Raw genomic sequence first — 25,060 nt, 5'->3', positions numbered from 1 at the left:
TCGTAATCGCTTGGATAAGTATAAGCATTCCAGAGTTATTACCACATAAATTGACACGTCATAGTTAAAAATTGAGGCTCTGTCAGGAAGTCCAAAAGTGGCTGCGGAAGGCAAGGGGTTAAATAAGTTACCGTGGTATATATCATCACGGTGGCCTCTCTAAACATGACTGAGTGATGTAGAAATGTGCAATAACTACAAAATTCTTGTATACTTTTCTGTCACAGTTTTATTTATTTTCTTTATATGTTTGCCTATAGCAATTAAAAGAGCAGAAGACTACAGGGAGCCGAACTAATGAGGTAATGTATCATTTTATTTCTTTCCTAGTTAAAAATGTCTGCTTTACATTTGATTAATGTTAAATAACTTTGCAAATACCGTACTTATTTACCTACACTTATTTATTTGCAGTCATAAAGTGCTTTTTACATTGTTCATATGTCTAAGACGGTATTCACACGGCTGCGTTCGGTCTGTGAGATACGGACCATATGTCGGCCACATTTCCCAGACCGAACACAATTCAGGGAGCCATACTTGACCGTGTGAATAAGTACTTACTACATTTATATTAGGTTATCTTTTTGAATCAGACAACATTTTCTCCTTTTCATGCATTTTTCTTTATTGCCTTTGTGTGATGTAATGTTGTTATACTAGATGTTGTATAGAAATTTGTGGAAAAAACAGCACTCACATTTTAATGCTGCACAGTGCTAGACAGCAGACTTTCAATGGAACTCTGGAAATGCACGATGTCTTAGATTATTAAACATGAGGCCACAGTGGCGATCAAAAACCGTGACAGCATGTGGTTTTAAGATGTGAATTGTTTTTTTTTTCTTAATTTTTATCTACTGCACTATGTATATCTAAAAAGATGAAAAAAAAATACTAGACATGTTGTGCATAATTAAAATGTAAAAAAGTGAAACTTAAGAGCGACCCGCTACGAGGGCACTCCAGAATACTCTTTAATGAGAACCTTGCACCTCCCCATACATGTGCAGCTGAGTGCAGCATGTAATGGGCAGGGCGGAACAAACCCTTTGGCACTTTACATTTTTTTTCTACCTCCCTCCGTTGTTTAGATATTTGGCGCCGGATGTTTAAATAGCCCCCTGAACAGTCAATGGGGCGTGTACTGGCAAGTGGGCATGTTACTATGGCTGTGACACTGTCCAATCAGATGTGGACAGTGCCACAGCAAGAGCGAGGAGAGAGAATGTGCGATTGCAGTCTTTTCACCTGAACTGGCAAGGGGGTTTGTCACAGTGTAAGAGCTGTGGAGAGGAGAGCGCGCATGCTCAGCTCTTGTGAGAGATAAGTCTTGTACTTTGTCTGCTAAATTGGCAAGGGAGCATGTCCCTGCTATGGACAATGTAAGAGCTGGGGAGCGCTTAGACACGCCCCCTTGCCAGTTCGGCAGACAATACAAGACTGATCTCTCGCAAGAGCTGAAGAGATGAGAGCGCACTCTCCTCTCCACAGCTCTTACACTGTCCGTAGCAGTGACATGCCCCCTTGGCAGGTCGGCAGAAGACTAATCTTGAAAGCTGAAGAGTGAAAGCGTGTGCGCGCGTGCTCACTCTCTCTCTCCTCGCTCTTGCTGTAACACTGTCCATATCTGATTTGACAGTGTCACAGCCATAGTAACACGCCCCCTTGCCAGTACATGCCCTGTTGATTGTTCAGGGAGTTATTTAAATATTAGGTGCCAAATATAACGGCACCGATATCTAAATAACGTAGGGAGGTAGAAAAAAAATGTAAAGTGCCCCAGGGTTTGTTCAGCCCTCCCCATTACATGCTGCACTCAGCTGCACATGTATGGGGAGGTGAAAGGTTCTCTTTAAAAAGAGAACTTCTGCGCTATGAATGTGGTAATACAACTACAAATGGGACATACAGTTCTTGAATCACCGTCACAACTGCAGAGGAAGGCCACGGGCACCCAGAATCCGGTTCTGACAACGTTTCTCGCAGTCACATGACTGGTGTCGTGGAAGTCAATGGCTCAAAATATATTAGACTGCAATTTAGACGAGTGTTCCAACAGACACTCACGCCAGGAACTTTACCCAGCATCCTAATTAGCTAGATTTCATACCGATATATATTGAGAGAGGAGAAATAACACACAGACGCTGCTGATATGCTCAAAACACTCCTCTTGGGGTTTATTGCCAAACTCAATTACAATAATATCATTTACAAGGGGTGTAGACTTGATGTTAACCAATCAGATGCAATTTGACAATATTTCTTATTCAGCCAATAGAGCAGACGATAAGAATATTTCAAGTACATAATTATAATACTTCATTAAAATGCTGACATCAGGTAACACCTGGAGACAAACATATAATGGGCAGTTGTTAACTGATCTATCCCATGAGGAAGTTTGTTGTGCTAATGAGAAATAGTTGCACTTTCTGTCTGGGTGTTCAGCCAACCCGGTACAATGTGGTATGAAGAAAAATTGTTTTGCACTCCTGGTTAAGATATTTAGGTGCTGTGAGGGTTCGGGTTTGGGAAACTCACAATATTCATCAAGAAGATAACCCAAGCACTCAGACGTATAGATGAGTAAGATTCGTTTATTATATTATATTATTTTATTATATTTTATTTTCAGTTTTATCTTCACTGAAGTAAATCTTCACAAGATTTCAGTAATTTCTTACAAGCGATTTTTTAAAATTTATTGACGTTTCGTCCAAACCTGGCCTTTATCATAATCGCTTCAAGTAATATACAAAAAAGAAAGAAAGATACAGAGTATAAGTATTGTTGCATACAAATATATATAAAAGTAAAAAGATTAAATGCAAGAAGACAAAAGCTCAATAACTGCATAAATAACGTATAGCACATATAAAGACATGATAGATGAAACTATAATTAAATTGAGAAAATTAAAAAAATTAATTAAAAAATAACATTCAAAATGTCTCAAGTAACAAAGACTATGCATCCATTTAATGAGCAACAAACTGACAGAGATATTTGCCAGAAACAGAAACATATTGAACTACGTGCTCGATTTGATAATGTTATTAATTAGTAACATAAACAGCAGAAATAGATTGACTAGTGGTTAACAAACAACTTTTAAGTTTAATAGATGGAGGGGTATTGACAAAATACCCCTCAGGACCATACCATAAGGTACCGGTGGTGTGAATAGAACGGAGTGAACGAAGGGTAAATATAGTATAGAGAAATAAAACTTAGAAAAATGAAACAGCCGTTACCTGTATGAAAACGTGGAACTGAGTATCGAGGCGTCTGCCAGACCCTCTGCATGTACAGTATGTCTGCTCGTGTGTCTGCTTCAATGTAATGCGTCCCTTGGATTTAAACCAGGAAATAGGTGTGTGCTGATTAATGCGATGCACTGTGCATGCGCCCGCGGCGTTACATGACTCTGTAGTGTGAGTGGTTGAGACGCACGCTAGCGGTTACCATGGTATTTGTGGAACGCATACAGTAATGAAGATGTCGGCCAGATAGATGAACTTTAAGATGTGAGTAATCTAGCGGAAATAAATGTATAGCTTTGATCTGGAATATAATATATTGGAGAGTCAATAGAGAACATGGTCAATGTAAACAAAAAGAGACAGAGAACTAAGGACCAGGATAACGAAATAGAACAAAAAAAGGAGAAGAAGGGAAAAGTTGAAAAATTAAGAAATGTAAAAAAATAATAAAATGTGATAGAAAGTGAAAATGAAAACCGGTTTTATGGTACCTGTATCTGGTCGCACAGTAAATCGTATTTTTCTTAGCGGGCCTAGAAAAAAGTAGATATAGGAAATTATTAAAGATGAAGTAATATCAAATAGTTAACATAACAGGTCATATTCCCTATTTAAACCTTTCGGTGCTAGTGTTTCAAGGGTATGAATCCAGAATGATTCTCTCTCTTTCAATAAATAAATGTGATTGCCACCTCGTCTTGGTCTAGGAACCTGTTCAATCACTTGGAATCGCAATTGTGATAAATGGTGGTTCATTTTAGTGAAGTGATCAGGTAGCGGTAGCCAAGTTTTATGACAACGAATTGTGGACTTGTGATTGGATAAGCGGTCTCTTATGTGTTGGGTTGTTTCACCCACATACACTAGACCGCATGGACATTTAATAAGATACACTACAAAATTAGAGTTGCATGTGTAGTATCCCTTTATTGGGAATGTTTTATTGCAGTGTGGGTGTTGGAGAGTATCACCTTTAATGATATTAGAACAGCTTGAACAATGTAGGCAAGGGAATGTGCCTTTACGTTGGGTTTGGAAAAAGATTTGTCGTGTCATCTTGGTAAAACTACCAATATCAGCCCTAATCAGATGATCGCAAATGTTTGTGGGTCTTTTCAAACACATCATTGCTGGAGGCCTCAATTTGTGGATAAGCTGTGTGTAATAGTGGCCAGTGTTTTCTGATGACCTGTTGCACTTTAGGCATGATGGGGTGATAAGTATGTACAAACGGTAATCGGACTTGTGGATATCTGGTAGGAGTGGCCATAACAGATGATGATGTTCTCTCAAGTTCTTCACATAGCAATGTTACAGGATAACCTCTCTGTAAAAACTTATCTGACATCTGTTCTAACCTGATTGATTTAATGGTGTCGTCAGAGACAATTCTGGCAACTCTTGTGAACTGAGATCTAGGCAGGGAATGTTTGGTGTTCCTGAGGTGATTACTCTGATAATGTAGTAAACCGTTTCTGTCGGTGGGTTTGGAGTAAAGGTCTGTGGTTAATTTACGCCCATTATCCTTCATGACTGTGGTATCTAGAAAACAGATGCTGTTGCTGTCTGAATTGAGTGTGAACTTTAACTCATCTCTTATCTTGTTAATGTGTTGTAAAAAATTCTCTAAAGAGTCCTGAGTGCCCTCCCAAATGCAAAATATGTCATCGATGTATCGATGCCAGCATCTGGCATGTTGTATGAAATCTAGGTTTGTGTAGACATGTTCCTGTTCAAATGATGACATATATGCATTAGCGTAGGGAGGTGCGACATTTGACCCCATGGCCGTGCCGCGGATCTGTACATAAAATTCATCCCCGAACATAAATAAATTTTCGTGAAGTACTAAGTCTAAAAGTTTTAGGCAAAATTCCTTGGATTCTGTAGTCATATTGGTAGATACAAGAAGTTGATCAATGGCTCGTATGCCCTTCTCGTGTTCTATAGAGGTATATAAACTATTTACATCAAAGGTCGCCAGAATACATGAAGGACTTACATGGGACTGTTCCTTGATTTTTTTGAGAAAATGACCAGTGTCTAATACGAAAGACTTGGTAGATTTGATCAGGGGAGTCAAAATTTTCTCTAAAAAGATGGAAAGTGGCTAAAGAATTGATTCTGTAGAGGCCACAATTGGTCTACCTGGTGGATTTTGAAGTGATTTGTGGATCTTTTGTAAAATGTAAAAGACAGGAGTGATTGGATGAGGAATTTGTAAATATTTAAGGGTTTTTTCATCAATAGTCCCTGAATGATGATAATGTTCCAGGATAGTGGAAATTTTCTTGCGAATATTGGGAGTAGGATCATAGGGGATTTTCTGGTATGTGTTAACATCGGATAGTTGTTTTTCCACTTCAGATATATAATCCGCTTTGTCCCAGACTACTATTGCCCCTCCTTTATCTGCAGGTTTAATCATGATATTTTTGTTGGCTCTCAGAGATGTTAGTGCATTGAACTCATCATTTGTCATATTTTTAAGGTGTGGATATAAACCTAGTTTATATTTTTTAAGAATACTCTCACAATCCCTTTTAATCAATTAAATGGCTGTCTCTGTGGCATGGTAGATTCTAGGAGGTGAAAAGTTACTTACATTTTGTAAACCCAAATGTGAGATAGATAATGATGTGTGTGGTAAACTCTCTGCTGTAGCATCTGCGACTGTTCCAGATGATCCAAAATGTGTTTTTAATCTTAGTGTTCTGTAAAACCGACTCAATTCTTGTTCTAAGATAAAAGTGTTGCAAGGTGCGGTGGGACAGAAGGACAGACCTTTTTGTAGAACAGCTAATTCATGAGGGTTAAGGGAGTAGGAGGAAATATTAACTACCAGGTTGCTGTCCTTACCTGGGACCTTGTTTGTATTCCTGTCTCAATGTGGTATGAAGACCATGCAAAGAACACTAAAAGATAAGACATTTCTTTGAGACTCCTCTAGAATTATTTAGAGGAAAAGTCATTACAAAATGGAGAATACATATCTTAGTAATTCGCCATCCTGCTTGATAATTCATAATGTAATTTAATACAGAGAATATAAGCAAATAAACCATCCTTCACGCGGTTATGTGACCATGCAGTCATGTGAACATGACTCATTACAACTTGACTCTGCCGCTTGTGGACAGAAACCTGCAAGACAGGCAAAAGGTGCACTGTGGGAATGAAGGAGCCAATTGAGATTGCTTAATTTGGAAGAGGGAGAGACTGGGCTGCAATTTTACAGTCTAAGGCCGGATTTACACAAGCGTGTGCGTTTTGCGCGGCCAAAAAACGCAGCGTTTTGCCCGCGCAAAAGGCACTTAACAGCTCCGTGTGTCATCACCATATGATGCGCGGCTGCGTGATTTTCGCGCAGCCGCCATCATTATGACGTGGTGCTTTTCTGTTTTCAATCACACTTTTGACTGCTGTTGCGCGAATCACGCGCGTCCCATGGAAGCGCTTCCGTGTGGTGCGCGTGATTTTCACGCACCCATTGACTTCAATGGCTGCGTGATGCGCGAGAAAACGCAGAAATATAGGACATGTCGTGAGTTTTACACAGCGGACACCCGCTGCGTTAAAATCACAGACTGTCTGCACAACCCCATAGACTAATATACGTCCGTGCGAGGCGCGTGAAAATCACGCTCGTTGCACGGACTTATATCACGTTCGTGTAAATCCGCCCTAAGGGGTAGTTCACACTGAGTTTTTTTACGAGTTTTTGGACTTGGAAACCGCGTCGGAAAACGTGCCCAAAAAACGGCCTAAAAAGCCTCTTATTGATTTCAATTGGAGGTGGAGGCGTTTTTTCCCGCGAGCGGAAAAACCGTCTCACGTGAAAAGAAAGGGACATGCCCTATCTTCGGGCGTTTACGCCTAAGACATCAATGGGAGGCAGAGAAAGCGTATTTTGCTGCATTTTTTGCCCGCAGCGCTCAATGGCCGCGGGCGAAAAACGCCATGAAAATCGGCCTGCAGGCAGAGCAAAATCTGCTTCAATATTCCAAACGGAATTTTGAGGCTGATTTTCCACCTGCAAAAAACTCTGTTTGAACTAAGTTGGCAAAGTTACAATTCTTTTAGAAAATAAGTTATTATACAAATTTGTACAAACAAAACAAACCTGTAGAGGAGTTTTATAGGGGTAAGGCTCTGTTCACATCTGCATCGTTGCTTCCCTTTATAACTAGAGCCACGAAGCAATGCTGGATTCCTTACGCGACACATACCAGTGCTGTCTGACTGACCTCATTGACTTCTGCCGAGGTGACAGTTGTTATGACGGGAAAAATAGTGCCGCACGCCGCTCTATTTTCCCATCAAGTTTGACTGAATCTGTGACTTTGAAGGTGTAAGGATTTGAGAGGGAAAGGCAGAAGCACATTGATAATGAAGGGAAGAATCAGGGGGAGGGAGGGGAGAAACTGGAGAAAGCGGAAAAGTCTTACAAAAAAATCTATTAGCAAAAAAAAAACAAAGTTTAAAACTTTTATTAAGGACTATTACTGATCAGTGATTTTCTCTGTCTTATTGAGAAGTTATTTAGAAGAAACCATTATTATTTGATTACTATTTCTGATCAGATAAAATGTTTTTGTTTTTTTTAAATACATTAAAAAATATTATTTTTACTTATAATTATTACTAGAGTCGTTACTATTTGATAAATATATCCGGTCCTTTTTTGTTCTGCATTTTTGAGCTGAGTTATTTAAAAAAACAATTTTATATTTGATATATTAACTCTATAGTGACCAGCCTATTTTGGGCTTTAATGACAGGTCGATTTTTTTTTTAGTATTTTGATTCTCGCATTTCAAAGGTCATAACGTTTTTATTTTTCCGTAAACTTAGGCGTGTGAGGGTTTTTTTCTTTTTGCGGGAGAAGTTATATTTTTAAATGCCACCATTTTGGGGTACATATGTATTGATTAACTTTATCTTTTTTGGGGGGCAATGGAAAAAAAACTTAAAATTCCACCGTTCTTTCTTAAATATACACAGTTTACCATGTGGTGTAAATAACATTGCCAGTGCCTACGTAGATAGTGCTACTGTGCCCATGTAGATAGTGCCCACAGTACTCATGTGGATAGCACCAGGGTCCCCTGTAGATAGTGCCCCTATATATGTAGTGCCACAGTGCCTATATAGATAGTGCCACACCCCCTTGAATATAGCGCCACACCCCCTTGAAGAAAGCGCCACCCCCTCCCTCCCTGTAGATAGCGCCATTCCTTTCTTCAGCATTAGGTTCAACTATATCTGCGTCATGAGGACACATATACCGTTGACTGCGGGACATACCCCAGGCCGTACAAGACGGTTGGGAGCAGGTGGCGTAACTAGGAAACACTGGGTCCCATAGCAAACTTTTGACTGGGCCCCCCTCCCCTGGGTGCCACACACAGCCCACCCTTGTAGATAGTGCCCCCTGTAAATAGTGCCATACAGCCCCCTACTGTAGACAGTGCTATACAGCCCCCCTGTAGACAGTGCTATACAGACCCCCGTATAGAATGCTATACAGCAACCCCTGTAGAAAGGGCTATACAGCTGCCCTATACATTGCTATACAGCCCTCCCTGTAGACAGTGCTGTACTTTCAAGTATCACAAAGAGGGACAATCAATGCGGCGCGCAGTGGCAATTTTTTTTCTTTTAAGCCATGCCTCTAATCCCACCCAATCCCCGCCCATACACACCCGCTTCAGCCCGCACAGTATCATGCTCCCATTGTGCCCCTCATACAGTATAATGCCCCCATAGCTGCTACAATACAGTATAATGCCCCCATACAGTATAATGCCCACACAGATGATCCCATGTAGTATAATGCCCACACAGATGCTCTCATACAGTATAATGCCCACACAGATGCCCCATACAGTATAATGCCCCCCATAGCTGCCAACACAGTATAATGCCCCATAGCTGCCCCCACAGTAAAATGTCATCCATAGCTGTCCCCACAGTATAATGCACCCCATAGCTGTACCCACAGTATAATGTGGCCCATAGCTGTCCCCACAGTATAATGCTGCCCATAACTGTCCCCCCCCAGTATAATAACCCCCATAGCTACCCGCATGCCCATGCTGTGGGCCCTGTAGCAGTAGAAAGAGGAAACTCAGATATCCAAAAAAGTGTAGGTTTATTCACCAAGCATAAAAAACTACAACGTTTCAACCCCTGTTAGGTCTTTGTCAAGCATAGTGATAGTACATTAGTGCACGCTTTATATACCACATGTTGTGTGACATCACTTCCTGAACATATATAATATCAACAACGGTTAAATACCCTCACAGATACATCATCACATAATTAAATAGTCCCCACATCATCAGAATAAAATAGAGTGAAAGTACATATATAGATCGCCAATGTAATACCTGTATATCAGTCGATTAGAACATATCTTGTCTCGTACGCATCCATAGCTCTCCATAGCGCATGACAGGAAATACTAGTATCCTCAGTGTCCGGCGTCTGCCATTTCTATGGTTGCACATCGCGGTCTCGCTCTGGACCGCGCATGCGCGTGCGCATTAGATTAGGTTACAAAATCGTAAAAAAATCAACAGAGAACTATTTCTTATCATAACAAAAGGACACTGACAAATTACAAATGAGTCCCAGGAGGATTAACCCCTTAACGCTCCAGGACATACTATTATGTCATGGTAAGTGCATCGTTCGCGCTCCATGACATAATAGTATGTCATGGAGTAAACACGGCGCCGTTCGCGCGGGGCGCGTTCATGAGCTGTGATAGCTGCTGTTTCCGACAGCAGACTATCACTGCTCAATGTGCCAGGACCGATCGCGGAGCTCCCCCGCCGATTAACCCCTCAGAAGCCGCGTTCAATAGCGATCGCGGCTTCTTAGGGGTTAATCCGCCATCGCCGGCCTGCTACACGATAGCGGCCGGCGATGGTGACTATGGCAACCGGACACCAAACAATGGCGTCCGGCTATGCCATAGACGGAAGCCTAGTGGGTCCTGACAACGTCAGGACCCACTATGCTTGCTGTCAGTGAGTAGCTGACAGTTCTAATACACTGCACTACGCATGTAGTGCAGTGTATTAGAATAGCGATCAGAGCCTCCTGCCCTCATGTCCCCTAGTGGGACAAAGTAATAAAGTTAAAAAAAAGTTAAAAAAAGTTGTGTAAAAATAAGAAAATAAAAGTTTTAAAAGTATTAAAAGTAAAAATCCCCCTTTTTCCCTTATCAGTCATTTATTATTAATAAAAATATATAAACAAACAAATAAACTATACATAATTGGTATCGCCGCGTCCGTAACGGCCTGAACTACAAAATGATTTCGTTATTTATCCCGCACGGTGAACGCCGTAAAAAAAAATAATAATAAACCGTACCACAATAACAATTGTTTGGTCACTTCACCTCCCAAAAAATGGAATAAAAAGAGATCAAAAAGTCGCATGTACCTAAAAATGGTCCTGATCGAAACTACAGTTCGTTACGCAAAAAATAAGTCCCCGCACGGCTTTATTGATTGAAAAATAAAAACTTTCTGGCTCTTAGAATATGGTAACACAAAAAGTGAATGATTGTTTACAAAACGTATTTTATTGTGCAAACGCCATAAGACATAAAAAAAAACTATAAACATCTGGTATCGCCGTAATCGTATCGCCCCGCAGAATAAAGTGAATATGTCATTTATAGCGCACGGTGAACGCTGTAAAAAAAATAGAATAAAAAAACAATAGTAGAATTGCTGTTTATTAGTCACCACGCCTCTTAAAAATAGAATAAAAACTGATCAAAAAGCCGCATGCACCCCAAGAAAACTACAATGGATTCCTCAAGGGGTCTAGTTTCCAAATTGGGGTCACTTTTGGGGGGTTTCCAATGTTTTTGCACCACAAGACCTCTTCAAACCGGACATGGTGCCTAATAAAAAAGAGGCCTCAAAATTCACTAGGTGCTCCTTTGCTTCGGAGGCCGGTGTTTCAGTCCATTACCGCCCGAGGGCCACATGTGGGATATTTCTCAAAACTGCAGAATCTGGGCAATACGTATTAAGTTGCGTTTCTCTGGTAAATCCTTTTGTGTTATAAAAAAAATGGTATAAAGAGGATTTTCTGACAAAAAAAATATGTAAATTTCACCTCTACTTTGCTCTAAATTTCTGTGAAACACCTAAAGGGTTCATAAACTTTCTAAATGCTGTTGTGAATACTTTGAGGGGTCTAGTTTCTAAAATGGGGTGTTTGATAGGGGTTTCTAATATATGGGCCCCTCAAAGCAACTTCAGGACTGAACTGGAACCTAAAAATATAAATAAATGAGGCAATACTTCGCTTCTTACATTATACTGATAATGAGCCGTGCCCACCCCGAGATGGCCCCAGTTTTGACCGTTTGTATAAACGGAGACCCCTATTAGACCGTTCCAGTGCCCGGTTTTCCCAAGCATACACCCCCGAGAAGTGTATTTCTATTGAGGAGTCCCTGGTACATTTTAAAGGGAGGATTCAATTCCGCCAGTACCTGCCGGGTAAGAGGGCAAGGTATGGCGTGAAGATGTATAAGCTGTGCGAGAGTGCATCAGGGTATACCTACAGATTTAGGATATATGAAGGAAAGGCCACTCCCAAACCAGACTGCATTCTGGACTACAATAGGTACATGGGAGGGATGGACTTGTCAAATCAAGTCCTGAAGCCCTACAGCGCCATGCGGTGTGATATAAGAAGCTGGCCGGGCACATCATACAGATGGCTTTGTACAATGCGTACGTGCTACGTCAATGTGCAGGCCAGAGGGGAACTTTCCTGGAATTTCAAGATCTAATCTTTAGGGACCAGGAAGGGGAAGCACCCAGTACTTCTGGAAGCGAGGCCACACGCATCGTACCAGGGCAACACTTTCCAGGAGAAGTTCCCCAAACTGGTGGAAAGGGAAAGAGTCAAAAGAGGTGCAGAGTCTGCTATAAGGAAGAACACAATATACCAATGTGACACGTGTCCCGAAAAACCAGGGCTCTGTATAAAAGATTGTTTTAAAATGTATCATACATCCCTTGATTTTTAATTTACCCTGATGCACTCCGCACAGCTTACCCCCCTCATCTTTCCCTTCTGAGCCCTGCCGTATGCCCAGGCAGCTGATAACAGCCACATGTAGGGTATTGCCGTACCCAGGAGAACCCACATTACAATTTAAGGGGTGTATATCTCCGGTGGCGCATGCTGGGCACAATATATTGGACACTGAAATGGCATATATATATAAAATTGCAAATCTCACACTGCACCATCTGCTGCGCATTATCTTTTACACAATACCTGTGGGGTCAAAATGCTCACTACACCTCTAGATGAATGTCTTAAGGGGTGTAGTTTTTAGAATGGGGTCACTTCTCGGGGGTTTCAACTGTACTGGTACCTCAGGGGCTTCTGCATACATGACTTAGCACCAGAAAAGCTCCAGTAGGCCAAATGGTGGTCCTTCCCTACTAAGCCCTGCCGTGTGCCCAGGCAGCTGATAACAGCCACATGTAGGGTATTGCCGTACCCAGGAGAACCCACATTACAATTTAAGGGGTGTATATCTCCGGTGGCGCATGCTGGGCACACTATATCGGACACTGACATGCCATATATATATAAAATTGCAAATCTCACTCTGCACCATCTGCTGCGCATTATCTTTTACACAGTACCTGTGGGGTCAAAATGCTCACTACACCTCTAGATAAATGTCTTAAGGGGTGTCGTTTTTAAAATGGGGTCACTTCTCGGGGGTTTCAACTCTACTGGTACCTCAGGGGCTTCTGCATACATGACTTAGCACCAGAAAAGCTCCAGTAGGCCAAATGGTGGTCCTTTCCTTCTGAGCCCTCCCATGGGCTCAAACGGCAGTTTATCACCACAAATGGGGTATTGCCGCACTAAGGACAAATTGGGCAACAAAATGGGGTATGTTGTTCCTTGTGAAAATAAGAAATTTTGATCAAAAATGACATCTTATTGGAAAAAATATCATTTTTTTTCATTTCACAGCCCAATTCAAATAGGTGCTGTGAAAAAACTGTGCGGTCAAAATGATAACAAAAACCATAAATGAATTCCTTGAGGGGTGTAGTTTCCAAAATGAACAAAAGGAATGCCTTCAGGCAAACAAAAACCCTTATTTCCTGACTACCCACAATTAAATAGGAAAATAAACTAACAAATTTTATTAGGCTACGTGTAGCAAGAGGACAGACCACATAAACGTCAGTTTTAAAATTGTCACTGTCAAAATGCCGAAGTAAAAGTGAAAGCAGCCAGCTGGAAGGCTCGGCAGATAATTTCAAGCAGCCAGAGTGAGTACTGACTGAATTAGAGTCAGTTACAAGATAGAAGCCACACTAAGTGAAACGGCATCAGATTCGGCTAGGACAGGAATTAAAAACACATTTTAAAGCCCCCCCGACATGTTTCGCTAACCAGTAGCGTCCTCAGGGGTACATGGGGCTTCCAGCTGGCTGCTTTCACTTTTACTTCGGCATTTTGACAGTGACAATTTTAAAACTGACGTTTATGTGGTCTGTCCTCTTGCTACACGTAGCCTAATAAAATTTGTTAGTTTATTTTCCTATTTAATTGTGGGTAGTCAGGAAATAAGGGTTTTTGTTTGCCTGAAGGCATTCCTTTTGTTGATTAAATATTTTACCTGCTGACTACCTAGGGTCACAATTGCTCTCTGTTTAGTTTCCAAAATGGGGTCACTTCTGGTGGGTTTCCATTGCTTTGATACCTCTGGGGCTCTGCAAATGCGACATGGCACCCGAAAACCAATCCATCAAAATCTGGACTCCAACAAACACATAGCGCTCCTTTCCTTCTGAGCCCTCCCATGGGCCCAAACGGCAGTTTATCACCACAAATGGGGTATTGCCGCACTAAGGACAAATTGGGCAACAAAATGGGGTATGTTGTTCCTTGTGAAAATAAGAAATTTTGATCAAAAATGACATCTTATTGGAAAAAATATCATTTTTTTCATTTCACAGCCCAATTCAAATAGGTGCTGTGAAAAAACTGTGCGGTCAAAATGATAACAAAAACCATAAATGAATTCCTTGAGGGGTGTAATTTCCAAAATGGGGTCACTTCTGGTGGGTTTCCATTGTTTTGATACCTCAACACCTCTTCAAACCTGGCATGCTGCCTAAAATATATTCTAATAAAAAAGAGGCCTCAAAATGCACTAGGTGCTTCTTTGCTTCTAGGGCTTGTGTTTTAGTCCACGAGCGCAGTAGGGCCACATGTGGGACATTTCTAAAAACTGCAGAATCTGGACAATACATATTTAGTAGTATTTCTCTGGTAAAACCTTCTCTGTTACAGAATTTTTTTTAATAAAATTGAAATTCAGCAGAAAAAATGAAATTTGAAAATTTCATTTCCACTTTGCTTTAATTCCTGTGAAATGCCTGAAGGGTTAAAAAACTTTCTATATGCTGTTTTGAATACTTTGAGGGGTCTAGTTTTTAAAATGGGGTGTTTTATGGGGGTTTCTAATACATAGGCCCCTCAAATCCACTTCAGAACTCAAGAGGTACCTTCAAAAAAAGGCTTTTGAAATTTTCTTAAGAATATGAGAAATTGCTGTTTATGTTCTAAGCCTTGTAACGTCCAAGAAAATTAAAATAATGTTCAAAAAACGATGACAATCTAAAGTAGACATATGGGAAATGTGAACTAGTAACTATTTTGGGTGGTATAACCGTCTGTTTTTCAAGCAGATGCATTTAAATTCTGAAAAATGCTATTTTTTGTAAATTTTCTCTAAATTTTGCAATTTTTCACAAATAAAGACTAAATATATCGAACAAATTTTACCACGAACATGAAGCCCAAAGTGTCACGAGAAAACAATCTCAGAATCGCTTGGGTAGGTTTAAGCATTCCGACGTTATTACCACATAAATTGAAATATGTCAGATTTGAAAAATGGGCTCTGAGCCTTAAGGCCCAAACTAGGCTGCGTCCTTAAGGGGTTAATACTCTGCGTGTCTCATCAAGAACCTTAAATCGTACAATTTTATTAATGCAAGTCCCAAACAATGGGATAAGCAATATTGTTTTCAATCACAATTATATATGGTTATAGGATAACGTATTAAAAATAAGGCCATCCAATGCCTATAATTTTATGATAAGACAGGCAGAAAATATTAGAACGAGCAGCACTCCAAAAGACTGATCAGGTTTCTTCAATAGCTTTCTTCACCAATAATTCAAAAAACGATTCCCCATATAGTGTAAATAGCCTAAAAAATATAAAGAAACAATATAACATTAAAAAATATATCCAATAATATAATAGTTACATGGCTCATGGCCAGGCACTCTATCATAGACTCATTATTGATGACGGTGTGGCCAAAACCATGCCCACAGACACAATCCTAACAGATACCCGTGGTCCTGAACACCCTGTTTAGCCCCTTAGGCTCCAGGGTATCCAATTCGAAAAATCCATTTTAATTCTATGTTCAGGAAGTGATGTAACACAACATGTGGTATATAAAGCGTGCACTAATGTACTATCACTATGCTTGACAAAGACCCAACAGGGGTTGAAACGTTGTAGTTTTTATGCTTGGTGAATAAACCTACACTTTTTTGGATATCTGAGGGCTGCAGTCTTTCCTCTTTCTACTGTGCACAAGTTGTCCCGTTGGACCTGGGACATTTGCGCTGCTTGCACCATCCCGGCTGGGATTATGTACCTTGTTCCCCTCTGGAGAAACAAATTTGGTCGTCCTGCTGATTTATTTTTCGTGGGCCCCGTAGCAGCCACTATGGCTGCTACAGCGGTAGTTACGCCACTGGTTGGGAGGTATGATTCCTGTCCTGGAGGAGCCCCTGACGTTACTGTCCTTATGTGGATAGTGATGTCAGGCGGGATTCCGCTCCAGGAGAAGTATTAAATTGTATCTCCGCCTGGCCAGGCGCCCGTCTTACCTACTCTCCCAGCTGCGCCTGGGGCACATGCCCCACCTGCCCCCCTTGCTACGCTCCTGTGTAAGTCTGAAACTTGTGTAAAGGGAAGAGAATGTGAACTCCTCAGAAAGAGTCCAATTTTATCTGACCCGCACAGCTGGAACCACATTTCCTAAAGTGCAATTACCTACTGAACATATAGGTAACCACTAAGGAAATACAGATTTATAGCGAAGTCAAAGATTGGTTACTAATAACTAGAGATGAGCGAACTGGGACAACCGAACCCGGTTTCGGTCCGAACATCGTGAACAGTTCGGTTCGCAGCGAATCCGAACTTCACCGGGTTCGGCCGAACACGTTTTGACCGAATCGGCTACATTTTGGCGCCTGCCACATGTTAGATCTAAAATGGAGGATTTCAAAATATCACCTGACATCAGGCTACCCCATAATGCCTTGCAAACGGCTCTCCCAGCCAATCGGGAGGCACCATAAGGGCGGGCTCAAGCCTGCAATAATAGTCTATGCACGGAGCTCAGCGGCCATTTTAGAGACAGGAGCTGTAGGGATAGCATCTCTGTGCAGTAAGGGAAAGCTTTAGGAATCTAAAAGCCAGGAATACAGCAATCGAAGGGGCTCATCCACTACAGCGGGAGTCTACTCTACTCTCAACATCCAAATTGCAATACAAATTCTCCATTTGCCAAGCCAGTGTGTGAATAAGCTTTTATAAGGGGCTCATCCCCGTTGCATGGGTTAACATCCAACTTGCAATCCAGGCAGGCAGCTGTAGTTCTACAACGCCCAGCATTCCCTGAGTGCACAGTGGCTGATAGAAATTCTCATTCATTGCCATTTGCCAAGCCAGTTTGTGAATAAGCTTTTATAAGGGGCTCATCCCCGTTGCATGGGTTAACATCCAACTTGCAATACAGGCAGCCATTGTAGTACTACAACGCCCAGCATTCCCTGAGTGCACAGTGGCTGATAGAAATTCTCATTCATTGCCATTTGCCAAGCCAGTGTGTGAATAAGCTTTTATAAGGGGCTCATCCCCGTTGCATGGGTTAACAATCCAACTTGCAATCCAGGCAGGCAGCTGTAGTACTAAAACACCCAGCATTCCCTGAGTGCACCGTGGCTGATAGAAATTCTCATTCATTGCCATTTGCCAAGCCAGTGTGTGAATAAGATTTTATAAGGGGCTCATCTCCGTTGCATGGGTTAACATCCAACTTGCAATCCAGGCAGGCAGCTGTAGTACTACAACGCCCAGCATTCCCTGAGTGCACCGTGGCTGATAGAAATTCTCATTCATTGCCATTTGCCAAGCCAGTGTGTGAATAAGCTTTTATAAGGGGCTCATCCCCGTTGCATGGGTTAACATCCAACTTGCAATCCAGGCAGGCAGCTGTAGTACTTTAACGCCCAGCATTCCCTGAGTGCACAGTGGCTGATAGAAATTCTGTCAAGCCAGTGTGTGAATAAGCTTTTATAAGGGGCTCATCCCCGTTGCATGGGTTAAAATCCATCTTGTAATCGAGGCAGCCTTTGTAGTACTACAACGCCCAGCATTCCCTGAGTGCACAGTGGCTGATAGAAATTCTCATTCATTGCCATTTGCCAAGCCAGTGTGTGAATAACCTTTTATAAGGGGCTCATCCCCGTTGCATGGGTTAACATCCAACTTGCAATCCAGGCAGGCAGCTGTAGTACTACAACGCCCAGCATTCCCTGAGTGCACCGTGGCTGATAGAAATTCTCATTCATTGCCATTTGCCAAGCCAGTGTGTGAATAAACTTTTATAAGGGGCTCATCCCCGTTGCATGGGTTAACATCCAACTTGCAATCCAGGCAGGCAGCTGTAGTACTATAACGCCCAGCATTCCCTGAGTGCACAGTGGCTGATAGAAATTCTGTCAAGCCAGTGTGTGAATAAGCTTTTATAAGGGGCTCATCCCCGTTGCATGGGTTAAAATCCATCTTGTAATCGAGGCAGCCTTTGTAGTACTACAACGCCCAGCATTCCCTGAGTGCACAGTGGCTGATAGAAATTCTCATTCATTGCCATTTGCCAAGCCAGTGTGTGAATAACCTTTTATAAGGGGCTCATCCCCGTTGCATGGGTTAACATCCAACTTGCAATCCAGGCAGGCAGCTGTAGTACTACAACGCCCAGCATTCCCTGAGTGCACAGTGGCTGATAGAAATTCTCATTCATTGCCATTTGCCAAGCCAGTGTGTGAATAAGCTTTTATAAGGGGCTCATCCCCGTTGCATGGGTTAAAATCCAACTTGCAATCGAGGCAGCCTTTGTAGTACTACAACGCCCAGCATTCCCTGAGTGCACAGTGGCTGATAGAAATTCTCATTCATTGCCATTTGCCAAGCCAGTGTGTGAATAAGCTTTTATAAGGGGCTCATCCCCGTTGCATGGGTTAAAATCCATCTTGTAATCGAGGCAGCCTTCGTAGTACTACAACGCCCAGCATTCCCTGAGTGCACAGTGGCTGATAGAAATTCTCATTCATTGCCATTTGCCAAGCCAGTGTGTGAATAACCTTTTATAAGGGGCTCATCCCCGTTGCATGGGTTAACATCCAACTTGCAATCCAGGCAGGCAGCTGTAGTACTACAACGCCCAGCATTCCCTGAGTGCACAGTGGCTGATAGAAATTCTCATTCATTGCCATTTGCCAAGCCAGTGTGTGAATAAGCTTTTATAAGGGGCTCATCCCCGTTGCATGGGTTAAAATCCAACTTGCAATCGAGGCAGCCTTTGTAGTACTACAACGCCCAGCATTCCCTGAGTGCACAGTGGCTGATAGAAATTCTCATTCATTGCCATTTGCAAAGCCAGTGTGTGAATAAGCTTTTATAAGGGGCTCATCCCCGTTGCATGGGTTAACAATCCAACTTGCAATCCAGGCAGGCAGCTGTAGTACTGCAACGCCCAGCATTCCCTGAGTGCACCGTGGCTGATAGAAATTCTCATTCATTGCCATTTGCCAAGCCAGTGTGTGAATAAGCTTTTATAAGGGGCTCATCCCCGTTGCATGGGTTAACATCCAACTTGCAATACAGGCAGGCAGCTGTAGTACTACAACACCCATCATTCCCTGAGTGCACCGTGGCTGATAGAAATTCTCATTCATTGCCATTTGCCAAGCCAGTGTGTGAATAAGCTTTTATAAGGGGCTCATCCCCGTTGCATGGGTTAACATCCAACTTGCAATACAGGCAGGCAGCTGTAGTACTACAACACCCATCATTCCCTGAGTGCACCGTGGCTGATAGAAATTCTCATTCATTGCCATTTGCCAAGCCATGGTGTGAATAAGCTTTTATAAGGGTCTCATCCCCGTTGCATGGGTTAACATCCAACTTGCAATACAGGCAGGCAGCTGTAGTACTACAACGCCCAGCATTCCCTGAGTGCACAGTGGCTGATAGAAATTCTCATTCATTGCCATTTGCCAAGCCAGTGTGTGAATAAGCTTTTATAAGGGGCTCATCCCCGTTGCATGGGTTAACATCCAACTTGCAATACAGGCAGGCAGCTGTAGTACTACAACGCCCAGCATTTCCTGAGTGCACAGTGGCTGATAGAAATTCTCATTCATTGCCATTTGCCAAGCCAGTGTGTGAATAAGCTTTTATAAGGGGCTCATCCCCGTTGCATGGGTTAAAATCCAACTTGCAATCGAGGCAGCCTTTGTAGTACTACAACGCCCAGCATTCCCTGAGTGCACAGTGGCTGATAGAAATTCTCATTCATTGCCATTTGCAAAGCCAGTGTGTGAATAAGCTTTTATAAGGGGCTCATCCCCGTTGCATGGGTTAACAATCCAACTTGCAATCCAGGCAGGCAGCTGTAGTACTGCAACGCCCAGCATTCCCTGAGTGCACCGTGGCTGATAGAAATTCTCATTCATTGCCATTTGCCAAGCCAGTGTGTGAATAAGCTTTTATAAGGGGCTCATCCCCGTTGCATGGGTTAACATCCAACTTGCAATACAGGCAGGCAGCTGTAGTACTACAACACCCATCATTCCCTGAGTGCACCGTGGCTGATAGAAATTCTCATTCATTGCCATTTGCCAAGCCAGTGTGTGAATAAGCTTTTATAAGGGGCTCATCCCCGTTGCATGGGTTAACATCCAACTTGCAATACAGGCAGGCAGCTGTAGTACTACAACACCCATCATTCCCTGAGTGCACCGTGGCTGATAGAAATTCTCATTCATTGCCATTTGCCAAGCCATGGTGTGAATAAGCTTTTATAAGGGTCTCATCCCCGTTGCATGGGTTAACATCCAACTTGCAATACAGGCAGGCAGCTGTAGTACTACAACGCCCAGCATTCCCTGAGTGCACAGTGGCTGATAGAAATTCTCATTCATTGCCATTTGCCAAGCCAGTGTGTGAATAAGCTTTTATAAGGGGCTCATCCCCGTTGCATGGGTTAACATCCAACTTGCAATACAGGCAGGCAGCTGTAGTACTACAACGCCCAGCATTTCCTGAGTGCACAGTGGCTGATAGAAATTCTCATTCATTGCCATTTGCCAAGCCAGTGTGTGAATAAGCTTTTATAAGGGGCTCATCCCCGTTGCATGGGTTAACAATCCAACTTGCAATCCAGGCAGGCAGCTGTAGTACTACAACGCTCAGCATTCCCTGAGTGCACCGTGGCTGATAAAAATTCTCATTCATTGCCATTTGCCAAGCCATGGTGTGAATAAGCTTTTATAAGGGGCTCATCCCCGTTGCATGGGTTAACATCCAACTTGCAATCCAGGCAGGCAGCTGTAGTACTACAACGCCCAGCATTCCCAGACTGACTGGCACCTTATGAGTCACTGATTTTCCGCCAGTCCGAATAACAATTTAAAAGGGCCTCATTTCTGTCTAAGGGTTTAATTCAACGTGCTAATTAAGTACAGCCGGTGCCTTTGGTGCTATTATACAAGTCACAGCATACACTGACTGCTACCTATTCACAGTCACTCATTTTCAGCCAGTCCAAATAATATTTTATAAGGGCCTCATTACTCTAGTAGGGGAAGGGGTTTTGATTCAACTTGCTGCACTCCAGCAGTGAAATGTCTGGTAAAAAAAAGGTTGTGAAATGACGGGGTAGAGGAAAAAACACCCATGCCATGTCCTCTTCCAGTCCAAATGTTGGATCTGTTGGTGCCAGACCCAGTACCAGCATTTTTGGCACAAGACATGTGCCCAGTTCTACTAGTAGCAGCAGCCATGTGCCTGCTGGTAGTAGTAGCAGTATCAGCAAGCCAGACTTGTCCATCTCCTCCGGTAGGTGGGTTTGTTTAGACAATACGGCCATTGTGGACTGGTTGGCTGGCTCGCAGTCATCTCAGCAGGAAGACTCTGACGATCTGGCTTCAAGCCAGGTTTCGTTGGATTCCAGATCCTCTACAGTTCCTTGGCACAGTGACAGTAGTAATATGAGTATTTCTAGCGTTTCCATTCCATCATCTATGTCTTCACTCCCCCTTCCTAGCGGGAAGCCATCTTTCCTGAGAGTCCTAAGAGACATCTCCTCGGGTGCGAAGGAAGATACTGAACAACATAGTGATGATGATTTGTTTTCCGCGAGTCAGCCAACGGAGTGTGTTGCGGCGGTGGAGGTGGAAGCGGTGTCCGAGACGCATAGCTGTGGTATTGGGGGTGTTGGTGGGCATGGAGCCCGCCATGATGTCACATCACATTCACAATACAGTGACAGAAGTGGCGGGGATGATGAGGAGGGCTATGATGATGTTGTTTTAGACAGGACGTGGGAACCAGGTGACGAGGTGATGACGGCGTCAGAGGAGGAGGGTAGTAGTGGCGGCACTGGCAAACAGCCAAGCCGAGGTAGGGGCAGAAGTAAATCTGCAAAACGTTGCAGCGGTAGGGTCAGCTCAGGAGCCGGAGACAGCGACACTGCTGCTACTATTGTAGGCTCTCGAAAAAAGCCTGCCAGACAAGGGGCAAGCTCGGGTGGTGGTGGTGGTGGTGGACGTGGTACTACCTCTTTACGGTACTCTGCCGTGTGGCAATTTTTCTGTACCTTCCCGGAGGACGAAAACATGGCACAGTGCCGTATCTGCAAGCAGAAAGTAAGGCGTGGGCAGGGCAGCAATGTAGGAACTACCGCTCTACGTAAACACATGGAGCGGCATCACAAGGCCATGTGGGACAATCGACATGCCCCACCATCATGTACATCTAATGAAGACCCCTCTGCCGCTGCTGCTGCTGCTCCGAGTCCCTGTCATCTAAGTAGTAGCCGGGCCTTATCCACCATCTCGTTGTCATCATCATCATCACTGTCATCTAGTGCTCCTCCTATGTCCCGTCAGTTATCCATTACGGAATCGTTGTCCAACAAGCAACAATATATACCCAGTCATCTACTTGTCATGCGGCTTAATTCACACCTGGCTAAGTTGTTGGTGGTGCAGTCGATGCCGTACCACCTGGTCGACTCCGCCGGCTTCAAGCAATTGATGGCGTGCGCTCAGCCTAGGTGGCGAATACCTAGCCGCCATTACTTCTCCAAAACAGCTGTCCCTGCCTTGCACAAGCACGTGGAGGAAAAGGTGGGCCAGTCCTTGCAATTATCCGTGTGCAGCAGGGTACATGCCACCGTCGACACGTGGAGCAGCAACTATGGGCAGGGACAGTACATGTCTTTCACGGCCCACTGGGTCAATATTTTGCAGTCCGATGCACCACCGCAGCAATGCCAGGCATTACCACCTCCACACTTGTATCTTTCTGGTTCAACTCCGGACACCAGGCGCCTACCGTCCTCCTCCTCCTACTCCTCCTCCTTGCCCTCCTCAATGGAGGTCTTCCCGTCCCCGACAGGACACAGCGTATCTTCCACTCCTCCTCCCTCCTCTTTTCATAGGGGCAAGGTGAAGCGCCACAACGCTGTCTTACACCTGCTGAGCCTGGGCGAGAAAAGCCACACAGGGCAGGAGCTGCTGCTGTGCATCAAGGAGGAAATCGTACGCTGGCTGTCTCCTCTGAAACTCACACTGGGCAATGTTGTCTCTGATAAAGGGAAGAACGTTGTGGCTGCACTGCGTCTAGGTCACCTGACACACGCTCCTTGCATGGCACGTGATCAATCTGGTCATAACACGCTTCTTAAAGTCATATGTTGGTTTGAAGGGTGTGCTGGCCATGTCCAGGAGGGTTTGCGTTCACTTTAGACGTTCGTATGCATTGAAGCACGCCCTCCTGGACTTGCAGCGTCAAAACAATCTCCCAGAACACAGCCTGATTTGCGACGTTCCAACACGCTGGAATTCCACCCTGCACATGTTGGACCGTCTGTACGAACAGCGGAAAGCCGTGAATGATTTCCTGATGCAGCAGACAGGCAGCGTTTGGAGCCAGTGTAATTTCGAGCTCAGGCACTGGCAGCTGGTTAGGGACGCATGTCGCGTTTTGAGGCCCTTTGAAGAGGCCACACGATTTGTGAGCCGTGACGCTAGCGAAATGAACGATGTTATGCCGCTGATATTCATTCTGGAGCAAACGCTCACAGCGATGATTCAGCAAAGTATGGAGGAAGGATCACATCTGGCTATGGATGTTGAGGAGGAGGAGGAGGATGAGGATGAGGAAACAGGACCTGAAGAGGAGCTGGATTTGGAGATGGAATCACAGGAAGGGATAGGGGACGAGGCAGCCGCACAACATGACAGTGATGATGACGAGTCTGACAACGACCTTGATGATGTACAACCATGGCAGTATGGGGCGGAGATGGAACCAACCGGGCCCTCTGAAACGCTGGCCAGGATGGCGAGCTGTATGCTTCTTTACTTGCGCGTTGACTGTCGTATTGTTAGCATGAAGCAAAGAGATGAGTACTGGATAGCCACACTTTTAGACCCTCGGTATAAAGCCAGAATGGGGGAGTTTTTTGCGCCTTCCGAGATGGAGGCAAAATTGGCTTATTATCGAGAGAAGCTATGCAGTCACAGCTTTCAATCGGCAAACACCTGCTGCAAGCATTTCTGACCGGGGGGCCCCACTGTCTCATCGTTCCACCGCCTCTGGCAGAGCTACCCCTGCAATAGGCGGCAGCAGCAGCCAATTCAGTTTGGAAAATATGATGACAACATTTTTACATCCAATATCCCGACCTGACACACATCGTAGTCACCAAAGGGATGTTCACCATCACCAGCACCTAAACAACCAGGTTCACTCGTACCTGGACTGTGCCCTTTCTCCGTCAGAAATCCTGATCCCAGACCCCATGGACTTCTGGGTCAGCAGATTGGATCATTGGCAAGAACTGGCCCAGTTTGCCATGGGTGTACTGTCTTGTCCACCCTCCAGTGTAGCGTCAGAGAGGGTATTCAGCGCGGCAGGGGGCTTCGTCACCCCTAAGCGAACAAGATTGTCCGCCAACAGCTTGGAAAATCTCACGTTTCTGAAAATGAATCAAGCGTGGATCGGTGAGGATTTTAAAACCCCTGTGCCTGATGCCACTGATTAGATCTGACATGGCTGCTGCCGCTGCCGCCTGCTACTGCCGCCTGGTACTACGGGATTCTGTCCTGTCCACTCTTTTTTTAATGTGCCGCTGTTGGTGCTGCTACTACTTCTACCACCAATCCACCCCCAGTGCCGTCTGCTACAAGCAGGCCTGCCCCACCACAGGGCTTTGTCCTGTGACTGTCCAGTCTCTTTTTTTAAAGTGCTGCTGCTACTACTACTACTACTACTACCACCCTTGCTGTCTGTTTTGGCTACCTCTACTACCACCAATACA

At 43.8% G+C, this 25,060-nt stretch overlaps 1 protein-coding gene across 2 annotated transcripts in view; it reads left to right on the top strand.

The window, feature by feature from the left end:
* The window catches only part of STAT1 (signal transducer and activator of transcription 1), a 1,010,933-nt gene that overhangs the window by 576,046 nt on the left and 409,827 nt on the right, over positions 1–25,060 (top strand). For both annotated transcript variants that reach the window (XM_075829995.1, XM_075829994.1), the window contains one exon: positions 261–302. In XM_075829995.1, the coding sequence (XP_075686110.1) occupies positions 261–302 (42 nt within the window). The remainder of the gene's footprint in view (positions 1–260; positions 303–25,060) is intronic.

Source organism: Rhinoderma darwinii, chromosome 6, assembly GCF_050947455.1.
Source record: "Rhinoderma darwinii isolate aRhiDar2 chromosome 6, aRhiDar2.hap1, whole genome shotgun sequence".
In the NCBI taxonomy this organism is placed as follows: Eukaryota; Metazoa; Chordata; class Amphibia; order Anura; family Rhinodermatidae; genus Rhinoderma; species Rhinoderma darwinii.
This window is presented reverse-complemented; position numbering and strand designations above follow the sequence as displayed.